Source organism: Schistocerca americana, chromosome X (assembly GCF_021461395.2).
Source record: "Schistocerca americana isolate TAMUIC-IGC-003095 chromosome X, iqSchAmer2.1, whole genome shotgun sequence".
NCBI lineage: Eukaryota > Metazoa > Arthropoda > Insecta > Orthoptera > Acrididae > Schistocerca > Schistocerca americana.
This window is the reverse complement of record NC_060130.1, coordinates 631,701,477-631,714,668: the sequence shown is the minus strand read 5'-3', so window position 1 is coordinate 631,714,668 and position 13,192 is coordinate 631,701,477. Positions and strand designations below refer to the sequence as shown.

At 42.7% G+C, this 13,192-nt stretch overlaps 1 protein-coding gene across 1 annotated transcript in view; it reads left to right on the top strand.

Annotated features, from left to right (window-relative positions):
- Positions 1-13,192, top strand: part of LOC124556214 (sine oculis-binding protein homolog) — a 54,931-nt gene that overhangs the window by 33,772 nt on the left and 7,967 nt on the right. Inside the window, exon 2 of the mRNA XM_047130202.1 lies at positions 3,542-3,776. Within this exon, the coding sequence (XP_046986158.1) occupies positions 3,542-3,776 (235 nt within the window). The remainder of the gene's footprint in view (positions 1-3,541; positions 3,777-13,192) is intronic.

Here is a 13,192-nt window from a genome sequence, read left to right as displayed (position 1 = left end):
GTAAAACTCTATTTCAAATGTAAACTTTTCCATTAATTCCCCATCTGATTGGGTTCAAATTTCATTCATGGTACATGTATGATGGGGGACTGGCCTATTTCGTTGCTGATGTAAGATATCTAGCTCGCCAATGTGGTCCAAGGTGGATACGTCGAGCGGAACCTGTACCTTGCTCTCCGAGAACACCTGACCTCAATCTTCTATATTTTTCTGTCTAGGATCATCTACATCAACATCAACATACATACTCCGCAAGCCACCGTACAGTGGTGAAGGGTACACTGTCACACTACTAGTCGTTTCTTTTCCTGTTTCACTCGCAAAAAGAGCGATGCAAAAACGGCAGTCTGTGCCCCTCCGTACGAGCCCTGTTACTGCCGCCATGTACGATGGCGGCAGTAAAATCGTTCTGCATTCAGCTTCATTTCCGGTTCTCTAAGTTTTCTCAATAGTGCTCCTTGAAAAGATTTTCGTCTTCCTTTCAAGGATTCCATTTGAGTTCTCGAAGCACTTCCACGATACTTGCATGTTGCTGTAACGTACGGGTAACGAATCTAGCAGCCCACCTCTGTATTGCTTCGATGTCTTCCTTTAATACGACATGGTGCGGATCCTGAACACTCCAGCAGTACTCAAGAAAGGATCGCACTAGTGTTGTATGTGCGATCTCTTTCAGAGATGAATCACACTTTCCTAAAATTCTCCCAAAAAACCATGGATGACCATTCGCCCTCCTTACCACAATCCTTGCATGCTCGTTCCATTTGATATTGCTCTGTAACGTTACGCTTGGATATTTCATCGGCGTTACTGCGTCAAGCAACACGCTACTAATACTCTATTCGAACATTAAGGGTAAGTTTTTCCTCCTCATCTGCATAAAACAAAGTGAGCTGTACAGCACCCCCGGTGATACAGTGGAAGAACTGGCAATGAATTATGCAATGTTGTGAAGCTTTAAGAGATGTTGACTGATTCTTCCGTCGTTTCTTAACAGGACAACATAATTATAAATGAAAAACATTATTACGTTGTTCTATAGCATTAATTTATTTTGTTCGCCAGTTTTCGGCTTACGAGGTCATCATCAGACTTTAACTGACTGCCGTTGTCAAAGAGGGTACAGTGTTCAAGAAAAACATGGAAAACATGTTACACATAGAGAGTGATGTACGAACACACAGTAAATGTCATCTTTCACAGTTAAATGGTAACGCAATCAAAAATGTTAAAGTGAAACAGTAAATAATTATAATGGAGCAAACCAGAAATAGATTAACACTAAACTCAAAGAAACAATGCCTATAATACAATTTTAAATTAAAGTAACAATCCCCCAATAAGATAAAATTAATATGCGACGAGAGTACTGAAGAATAGTTTGAAGATATATTATTTATGTAAGGAGAAATTGAAAACAGAGTAAAGGATAGCCTTGACATTTGCAACAACAGAATATATGGACTACGTAGACAATGATAATGAAATAAATAAACACAGAATAATTGGATCGAATGGAAGGGGTGGTATGGGAAGTATGGGAGGTATTCGAAAACTGTGAGGTTTAAGTAAAGTTTAGAAGAGGAGGAGTATTGAGCCTTGTTTGGTCGTTTAATATTAAATCAACACTGTGCGCGAGATAATCCGCCAGTGTTCGAAAGAATTAGTAACTCATTGCAGAGATGAGTACAGTATTGCATCCAGATGCGAGAGGACATGCGGAACACCTCGTTCACTAGGTACGAATGAACAGTAAATTGAGGGACCGATGACCATGGCAGTCTGGTCCCTTTCATCCCCCAAACCAACCAACCAACCAACAGTAAATTGTGGCATGTTACGTGCTGTAGCCGTATTGTTCTTGTTAAGGCAGGCCGTGGGCGAAATTTGAATCTAATTAGGCGGGGACTTAATGCTGAAGTCTACATTTAAAATACGTTTGTCCAAACTCGGATAATATTTCATACTGAGGTCATGAGCCGCTCGTGCCACACATACCCAATTATCTCCCAAACTGCTCCTTCGCGGATCTATGTTTACTGCAACGTTTTTTTCTTCTGTTATTGTATACTTCCACCCAAGTCTACAACTACATCTTCATCACACTCCTCAAGGCACCTAATGCCGTGTGGTGGAGGGTACTTCTGGTAGCACTAACTGATCCTCCCCTCCCTGTTCCACTCGCGAACGGCGCGTGAGAAGAATGATTGTCTCTATTAGCTCTAGTTCCTCGAATTTCCTCGTCGTGATCATGTCGCGAGATGTATGTGGGAGGATGTAGTAAGTTGTCTGACTCTTACCGGAAAGTTCTGCCTCGAAATTTTCGCTGTTAACCATGAAACACCCTCAACATGATTTTGTGAATAAAACCGTCGGTATCGTTTAATAAATTCCTTTGTTACGCTGTTTCGCCTACTGCAGTCATCAGATATCATAAACTCAGAAGCTCCAAAACAAGGTTCAGTGCCAGCATTAAAAAAAATCTATGCCCCGAATAGGCATATGTTTTTAGTACTGATACTGATCCTTGTTTTGTAAGATCTAAGTTTTTGATATCTGATTAAGGCAGTAGGTGAAACGGTGTAGTAATAAACAAATTCATTAAGCGATCTGGTTGTTTTTCTTCACAAAATTATTCACGGTGATCGCGTGCTCATATAGGAAATTTATTTCCTTTATTAATAAAAATGAAGATGACGATTAGTGGTGTGGAGCGGTAAACGGCGAGGTCATCAGTGCCCTGGATTACTAAATCGTTATAAAATTTGTGACTGCAGTAGGATACAAAACAGGATATTTTGTACTTAGCTTGGTATGTAACATACCATTGGAGATCGAGTAATTGTAATTAACTAATACATAACCTATAAATTATCGTTTCCTTTGAATAAAATGCGGAGTAGTAAACTTTCTACGGTTTGTATTGTATGTTAACCGGAGACCTAGAAACGACGGAGAGGCTCCGTCCCCGCCGCAGCCGCAGTGCTCCACAACCCCACGACGACTACAGCAGTCCACTTCACCCCTCCGCCGCCCCACACTGAACCCAGGGTTATTGTGCGGTTCGGCCCCTGGTGGACCCCCCCCCCCCCCCCCAGGGAACGTCTCACACCAGACGAGTGTAACCCCCATGTTTGCATGGTAGAGTAATGGTGGTGTACGCGTACGTGGAGACCTTGTTTGCGCAGCAATCGTCGACGTAGTATAGCTGAGGTGAAATAAAGGGAACCAGCCCGCATTCTCCGATGAAGATGGAAAACCGCCTAAAAACCATCCACAGACTGGCCGGGTCACCGGACCTCGACACAAATCCGCCGGGCGGATTCGCGCCGGGGACCAGGCGCTCTTTCCAGCCCGGAAAGCCGTGCGTTAGACCGTACGGCCAACCGGGCGGGCTTTCTACGGTTTAGTATTAGTGTAACATTTTCCCCGGGCAATAAACACCCTGAATATATTGTAAGCACTCCACTGGGAGATGATGCCACGCCACTACCAGCTAGAGACGTCCCCTGCTGAGGTGACGCAAGTGTCGCTGTTTCAGACGGCGCCCTGTGCGCCTGGTGCCAGAAGGTGTCCCGGCAGCCGGTGCTGGCGCTGCAGCCCGCGGCGGACGGCGGCACGCCCAGCCACAAGGCGTTCTGCTCCGAGGTGTGCTTCACGCAGTGCCGGCGCGCCAGCTTCAAGCGCAACCGCACCTGCGACTGGTGCCGGCACGTGCGACACACCGTCAGCTACGTCGACTTCCAGGACGGCGAGCATCAGCTGCAGTTCTGCAGGTAACAGTCCGCGCTGTTCTGCACAAATTTGGGAAATTGGTATCCGTTTGTAGGTGCAAGAATGTGGATGACGGAGGAGACTTTCTACCACTGTTAGTCATCCCTGTTCGTGTTCCGTACACAGATCGAGCGAAGGAAATACGACTACCTGTGAACTCCTGCACACAGTCTAATCTCACTTATTTTGTCCTCAAGGTGCTTACGAAAATGAACGTTGGTGCCAGTGGAATTTTTCTGCAGTTAGTTGCAAAAGCCGGTTCTTGAACACTTCCTCAACAGCGATTCACAAAAGAAATAGTCCTCTTCCTTCCAAGGATTCCTATCTAAGCTCACGGAGCATTCCCGTAACACTCTCGCACTGATCGAACCGACCAACAACAAATACATAATCTGATTTAAAAAATCCGGACGCCCTATGTAATGCATATTTGACCACTAGATGTGGTCCACCAATATAAAAGGAGACGGGGAGCACTGTGTTGTCAGTAGAGAAGCAGAGACAAAAGGTTAGGTCGGGCAGGAGAGCTAAGCGACTTCAAACTTGGACTAGTCGTTGGATGTCACCTGAGTAACAAATATACCATGGAATTTTCAACCTTTCTAAAGCTGCCAAAGTTGACTCTTGGTGATGAGTTTGTGAAATTGAAACGCAGTGGAACAACCACGGTTAAAACAAGACCAGACAGATATTGCGTTCTGACCGACAAAGACCGTCGAGCATTGCTGAAGGTTGTGATAGAAGATCACATGAAACTAGCGGAATGAGCAACCTGTGAGTCCCAAGTGCTAGCAACAGTCCAGTTAGGTCAATGACCGTGCTTACGGAGTTGAAAAGAATGCGTTACAATGATAGAGGACCTCCCCATAAGCCACACATTTCTATAGTCAGCGCTACGTGACGCTTGCGATGATGTAAAGAGCGACTCCAGTCGACACTGGATGACTGGAAACGGGTGATTTGGAGTGATGAATTACGCTAAACCTTATGGTAACCCGATTTAACGATTGGAGTTTGGTGAAAGCCTTATAAACGTAACCTGCCATAATGTGTAATATCAAGAGTGTAGTAAGAAGAAGCTTTTTTTCGTGGTTATAGTATGGTCCTCTTGCTGCTCTTAAGAAAATGCTAAATGCGGAAAGATATGAACACATTTTAGAGAAATGTGTGCTGCGTACAGAAGGGTAAAAGTTTGGAGACGATCATTGTTTGCATCAGCGTATCTAAGGAAATAGTTTAACGACAATAACGTTCCTGAAATGGACTCATCTGCCCAGATTTCCGACCTGAATCCAATGCAACACCTTTGGAATGAGTAGAACGTCAGTTTCACTCCAGACCCCAGCATCCTACTATCTTCTCCGATTTTCGCTCTTGAGGAAGAATGGGCTGTCATTCCTTCACAGATATTCAGGCACTCATTGAAAGTGTTTCCAGCAGAGTTCAAGCCCTATAAAGACGAACGGTGGACACACTCCATATTAATGTCTGCCAATATGTGTCCGGATCCTTTTAATCAGATAGTGTATAGAAAAACGCCTCCACGCCTCTGAATTGTTCCGAAATTTTCCTTTAATCCGATTTTTTGGGGATCCCAATCCCTAATGAAATATTCAGGAGCAGCTCGTACTGCCGTCTCTTTTACAGGTGCTCTGAATTTTCCCAGAACTCTCCCAGTAAGCTGTAGTCGACCATTCGCCTTCCCTAAGGCTAACTTAATATACTCACTCCATTTTATGACTTTTCGTAAGTTATGTCTAAATATTTAGTCTACGTGACTGAGTTGAGCAGCATACCACTAATAATGTATTCGAACTTTATGAAGTGTTTCTCCTACCAAACGGCATTAACTTAAATTTATCCACATTTAAAGCAAGCCGACGTTCATAACGACAGGCTGAATTTCTGTACGAACGTGAATTCGTCTACTGTCACTCAAGAATGATACTTTCCTTTCATCAGGAAACATTCTCAAATTACTGGCCTCGCTATCCAACCGTTCGTTTACGAACATGGAAAATAGGAGTATGAATTTCCTTGATTTAGTTTCGCAATATACCTTTTTCTTGTACTATTTCATGAATCTTATTTCATTTAAGGGTTTTTTTATTTATTCTCAAGATAACAATACAATTTTTAAGTCACTACCACTTTCGGGTTTTCACCAATTCATCTCACGTAAAACAATTCTTTCTTCTATGATAGTAGTGAGTTCATTCATTCTATTTCAAACTCCTAGCATGCCATACAACAAGCTCAACGAATAAACGATTACTGTTGTAGTGAAAAGACTATTGTGATCCAAAGATACTTTGCTAAAACTCGAAACTGACAACTACCAAAAAGTAGGAATGTAATTCTGAAGGACAGTTAATACTCTGTTCTAGCAAGGAGTGATCACCGGATCTGCAAAAAACAATGATTTTTTTTTTAAGTTTCGTTTTATTGATACACGTCACTCATAGATGGTGGTGAGATGATTTCAGATATGAAATGTAGATTTATTCACAACTTCTTCATATTAAAATGTCATTTAATGTACCCTCCCATTGGAGGGAGATAAGGAATGAAATCACACATAGCGGTGCGAACTAATAATTCGTATAATTTGTAAGTAATCTTCCACATGGATATTGTACACGGTTTGTGATGTTTCAGTATGGCACTGGCCATTATCCAAAGGAATCTATTGTCTGTCAAGTTCAGTTTCGTTCAGTGTGAGGTTTTGCAAACAACAGATCCTTTCGGAAATCAAACTGTCCCAGGAATAGAAACCTAAGACAGTCTTTTCTCCACGGGCCTCGGCAGTCGCTCGAGGGCCGCGGTATAATGGTACCAGGAAGTCCAGTTAGTAACGTTCAGCTTGTTCAAAAGAGTGAGCTAGTACTTCTCACGTCTGCTTCGTGCAGTAGGAAGCTGCCTCTTCTCCAGTCGAAATTGTCTGACCCTGGAACAGAGAACTTGGCTTCAATTGCATCCATATTTATGGAAGTGAAATAAGTGCCTAAGTTACGGGCAGTACTCAAAATCTAGACGTAGTACATCTATTGCTGAAAAAAGTGAAGTTTCAACGTATTGAAGTTGTTTTATCTGTGACTCCTTGCGACCGAGCAAGATGTCCGTTCCAACGCAGCTCATCTGTACTGTAGCTATACAAATGATCGTCGCTTCTCACCTTCGGTGGTCTCAGGTCTCCCTTCAACTCAACCATTTCTGATCCATTGTATTTTTGTAATTTGTACACCACCCTTTAACGACAATGAGGTGTCCTTTGTGACACCTCACATGTGATGCGTTACTTTGGATAGTATTGTGCCATCGTATCCACATGAAGATCTATAACGATAAGTTGACTGCAAAACCAGTGCCAGGAGATGTACTCCCCTTTTCAGCAATATCATAATTCACATTTCCTCGTTTAATATGTTACGGTGCATCTTTTCCTGTTCTGCATCTTAGTGATGAAACAGAATACCGTTGACGTTGCCAGTTCAGTTGCCAGTTTCCTACTCATTTAGTTTGCAGTGTTGATTTCTTTGAATGACTTATGGTAGTTAAGGATAATTAAGAATCTAGTCACTTATTATTAGGAAGAGGTTTGCATTTGTAATCAGGAACGAATTGCGCTGCTCTTGGCATCAAAAGGCAGAGCACCAACATCATGCATAACAGCGTAAAGGGTAACAACACACAGTTAGATTTTGCAACACAAATGTCAAACTTCAGCAAATAAGGCTCCAGTTGTGGCGCACAGCCCGTGACCTGACTATTGACCTGACTGTACGTAGGGTACAGTCTTTCTTCGGCGCAGCACTAGGAGGGGAGTGTGATGGGTCCATTGCCCACGCCGCATTTCACCCCCGAGAAAGATCCGTGGCTCTCATTTGATAGGAGACTGAGTCGACCTGGGGCTGTCCTGGAGGAAAAGTCCCCACTCGAGTCCGGGATTCAACCTGGGATCTCCAGGTCAGAGCCTAGAGCTCCACCCACTAGATCACCACGGCCACAGCTTCAGTATACATTAATCTAATAATTCAACTCTCGCTGTTAAACACTGTGGACACTGATCATTTTTCTTTGGGAAGGAAGATTAGGGTTCAACGTCCTGCAAGCAAAGAGGACATTAGAAGTCGAGTACAAGCTCGGCATGGGGAAATATTTGGAACGAAATCGGTTGACTCCTTTCGCAGGAAGCATCCCATCATTTTTCTTGAGCGCTTTATAGGAATCACAGAAAACTTCAATCTGGTCGCCGGACGGGGATTTGAACCATCATCCTACCGAATGCGAGTCCCATGTCTCACCACTGCGCCACCTTGTTGCGCAGTTTAACTTGAGCTTCCGTTATTACTGATATAATTGATTCAGAGAGACTGGCAAATAAATCATGAATAAAAATAAAAGTAGGATCTTCCAGCAGTCGCCAGATAACCTACAAGTCATAAAATTCATGGTTACTTTTACACCAGGACGTCTTGCAACCTCTCTGCAGCAACTGTATTCCAAAAACCTGTTTGTAGTAGGTCTAATTGTTTTCGCTATACAGTGTAGTGATTTCTCTCTGTGCTAAGTCATACGTAAGAGGCCCAAAAATATTTGACATTTTGCATGTTAATTATTCTTTACAGTAAGTCTCGTCCACTTGGAATATACGCGAGCTTTCTTGATTTCGTTCCTGGAACCCAGTGTTTAGTGCCACAGCCGTATCGATGATACCATCTAATTCTACTTTGGCAGTCTTATTCTCCCTTTTCACCCAGAAAGAAAGAGCAATGGTTAAAACAGTGGACTCATATTTAAGTGGACCACAGTTAAAGCCTCCATACTGATACCCAGATTTAGGTGTGTCTTAAGTTTTACAAATTGCTTAAAGCCTCTTTGAAAAGGACACGGCAAGTTTCCCTCGCCATTATTCCCCAATCTGAGTCCGTGCTCCGTCTCTAATGACATCGTCATCGACGGGACCTCAACCCCTAATGTCCCTTCCAGTCTTCTATTGCCCCTGTTGCTTCATTATGCATCACATGTGTCGACCATGTCTGTTTTCAAACTCATTGCCGGAACAAGCGAACGTCTAATCATTCCGTTATGATTACGAGGAAAGCAATTGAATACGTTCACCTGTTCGGGCAGTATACCTAAAGCTGGTTGTGCTGTCCGAAAAAATATTTATTTATTTTGCGTATCCTTTCTTCTTATTGCTTGAGCATGTCATTAGAACCTACTGGGGAGTTTTCCTTGGCTCTCATGCCCAGTAAGCAGTTTGATGTATGAGGACCTCATTGCCAAAATCAGTGAGATGAACGTCTTCTACGATTCCACAAAGTTCACTGTTGAGCTTTTTATTTTTAGGCTTTAATGATGATTGTTATAGTAACACAACAGTAGCTTTACAGACAGCAGGTATTTGGATATTAATCATTGTCTCATCAGACAGTCTTATCAATTGCGAAAGTGAATGCTAATTTATTAAGTTGTGGGCAGATATAGTCACGTCACAGCTCCAAAAAGGCACAGTCGAAGTCGTGTATGGGCATATTTTGGCTCACTTACGTCAGTTTACTCAAAAATTCTTCAAGGGAAAAGCTTCTGACTGAACACAGACACGGTTAACTGGGATATATTAGAGATTACAGCGGTATTTCTCCTGTATTTGATGATTCCATGACAAAGACACGCACACGTATTAAGCCAGAAAAACAAATACCTCAAACACATATACTTACATTTAAAAAATAGTATCTCACGTAGCAGCTTTCGACAAACTTGTTGAAGAGGATAGTCATAATCATTCTTTAAGTTCAAAAGTTTTCAGGCGAGGATAATGTTTAAAGTAAAACGTGTTTCTTGTTTCATAAAAGCCCTAAGGACTTGGATCAGTAACGAGAGGCTGTTGGAAATATATTACAAAGTTAATGATGACTTTTAGAATCTGGAAATGTAATTTAATTTCAGTGTGTGTAAATTTCAGGACAAGAATTTCGTCCTTACGTTTGACCGTGGACTTGACTGTCGGGCGATGATCCATCACCCCAGCAATAGGGACTATACTAAAGGTATTGTACTGTTATTAACGTCAACTCAGAAGTTTATGAAACAGCATCATACTGCCATATAAAACGGCTAGATAATTATGACTATCTCTAGAGCCCGTTGAGTTGCTCACAAAGTTCTTCACCTGCAGCGTTTAAACGCCAACTGTGTTAAGTGAGGCGTGGACATCGAAGATTAATTACGTAACACCCTGAACCAATAAGAGTGTAACTTACTATACGACTATACGGTTAGCTACCACAAATACCTTACGGTAAACATGGAAATAACGCCACGTTATAATATCTTCCCGGGATTCCCTAGTAAACTTCATAATTCACCTTTGTGAAAGCGACATTATACGATAAGATAGATTTTCTTAGATCACTGACGTAAGTTCGCTTTCAGTGCATGTAACGGATAGTTGTTTTTTATGGCGCTGAGACTGGCTGTATGGATGATGCCAAAAAGCGTTTAATAAAAAATATCAAGTTAACAGCACCTAGTTGAGAAATGCTGAGAAGAACTTGAAAAATACTATAGAAATAATGCTGGAGGTAAGAATTGACAGAAATATACTTGACTGAGTTGGTGAAGGTCCACGTGTTTCATCCTGTAACATGCTAAAACATCCATTGCTGAACAACTGCCAACTCGTTCGGCTTGCTTGAATCTCACAGTTTTTGTACAAAGGAGAAATACATAAGTCTGGCAACGTCAGCCAGGAGAGCTCGACGAGAACCCTCTGCTTTTGTCACAAGCTGCTGCTTAACTTTAATGAAGGTCCGACGATTCTAGGAATTACCGCTGTCGTGGCAAATCGATCGGCTCCGTTCCGCTCATTCACTAGCGGTGCCCTACTCCCTACTCCTCTGCACTTCGTCGAGGTCTCCACCACTCCATGTTATTTTTAACTGTTACTCATTTCAGTTTAGCTTCGTCTACAAACGACACAAGCCTCATAATAGCCTAGATGCATATTTAGCGATTCCAAACTGAATATTTGAATGAGAGGTCAAGAATGCATTTAAAACAAGCACTATGAGAATAAGATTCTTTATTCACAGATAAGCACCCGGGATGCTTATTAATTACAAACTTTGATTGCTATTCATGCTGTACATTGATGACTTAACGGATAGTATTAGTCGTAGAAACTAGGAATATTCATCTGTTTCCTACGAACTTTTCCCGGATTAGGGAAATAACAGCTCGCAGAGAAGCATATGAGCAGTCGTTGTTCTCACTCATGAGCCGTGAATGGAATGGGAAGAAGTCTTAACACACTAAACAATGAGAACTACCTTCTGCCACATATTTCACAGTGATTCCCAGAGAATGGATGTAGGTACGAGATGTCTTAACTACGTGCCTCTTCCTTCTCTGCCCGCATCTCGTGGTCGTGCGGTAGCGTTCTCGCTTCCCACGCTCGGGTTCCCGGGTTCGATTCCCGGCGAGGTCAGGGATTTTCTCTGCCTCGTGATGGCTGGGTGTTGTGTGATGTCCTTAGGTTAGTTAGGTTTAAGTAGTTCTAAGTTCTAGGGGACTGATGACCACAGATGTTAAGTCCCATAGTGCTCAGAGCCATTTGAACCATTTTTTCTTCCTTCTCGTAAAATTAAGTCAAATCGCTAGTTTAAGAAATGTCCAATGGATTTTATTAAAGTTAATTAGCCTCATAATCACTTTTAGACCGCTAAAAACTACATCTACACCATACTCCGAAAGCCATGTAATGGTGTGTGGCGGTGGGTACTTCTTGTGCCACTATCTGATCTCCCCCGCCCCGGCCCCCTATCCTTTTCCACTCGTGAATGGCGCATAGGAAGAATGATGGTCGGTAAGCCTCTGCATTGGCTCTAATTTCTCGGATTTTCTCGTCGTGGTCATTACGCGAGATGTATGTGAAAGAAGAAATACGTTGTCGGACTCTACCGGGAAAGTTCAAATGGCTCTGAGCGCTATGGGACTTAAACATCTGAGGTCATCAGTCCCCTAGAACTTAGAGCTACTTAAAGCTATCTAACCTAAGGACATCACACACATCCATGCCTCAGGCAGGATTCAAATCTGCGACCGTAGCAGTCGCGCGGTTCCCGACTGAAGCGCCTACAACCGCTCGGCCAACGCGATGGGCTCTGGGAAAGTGCTTTGTTGAAATTTCAACAGGAAACTTCTCCGTGGTGTACAACGCCTCTCTTGTAACGTCTGCCAATGGAGCCTCTTCTTTTTTTTTAATTTTTCGTGTTTAGTCTGTTGTATTATTGGCCTTCGGGACCTGCACATTCAGCCATCTCAATACCGGGATGTTAGTTGTGAGAATACGAGCGTAAGAGCAACACAAGACCCAGTCTGCGAGCGGAGAAAAGTCTCCGACCCGACCAGGAATCGAACCCGGGCCCCTTCGAATGGCAATCAGCCTCGAAGCTCCTGAGGCAGAGGAGTTTGTTGAGCATCTCGGTTAGGCTCTCGTGTCTACTAAACGATCCCGTGACGAAACGCTCCGCTCTTCGTTGCATCTTCTTTATCTCTTCTATCGTCCCTACATGGTAAGGATCAAGGCTGATGAACGATTCTCAAGAACAGGTCGAACAAACACATTATAAGCCTCTTCCCTCGAGGATGAGTTACATTTCTTTAAGATTCCTCTTATGAATCTAAGTCTGGCATGTGCTTTCCCTACTGTTTGATTTATATGGTTATTCCATTCAAAATCGCTCTGTATAATTACTCCTACATATTTTACGGTAAATACTGTTTCCAGCACTTTCTCATCGATAGGGTAGTTGTACAGTAGTGGATGTTTTTTCCTCTGAATGCACAATATGTTACATTTATTTAAGTTTAGGGTCAACTGTCAGTCTGCTCCATTCATCAGTCCTCTGCAGATCATTCTGCAAATCGATACTATCTTCTGGCGTTGCCATTCTGTTATAGACAACCGCATCATCTGCGACAGTCTTGAAGAGCATTCGACGCTTTCTACTAGATCATTTACATCCAGTAACGGTTCCATCGTACTTCATTGGGGTATTCCAGAAATTAACTTTACGTATGTAGAGTTTGTTCCGTTAAGAACGACATCTTGCCCTCTACTGCAAGGAAGTCTTGAATCCAGTCACAAATATGGACCGATAGTCGATGAGCTCGTGTTTTTTTCACTAAAAGGTACAGCGGGATGGTGTCAAATGTCTTCCTGAATTCAAGTAACATGGAGTCAACCTGAGATGCGTTGTCTACAGTGCTATGAATCTCCTGGACAAACAAAGCGAACTGAGTTTCACAAGATCTCTGTTTGAGGAATCCATGTTGATTTTTACAGAGGAGATTTTCGTTCTCCAAAAACTTCATAATTCTTGAGCGTAGTACTAACTTCTACATTCGT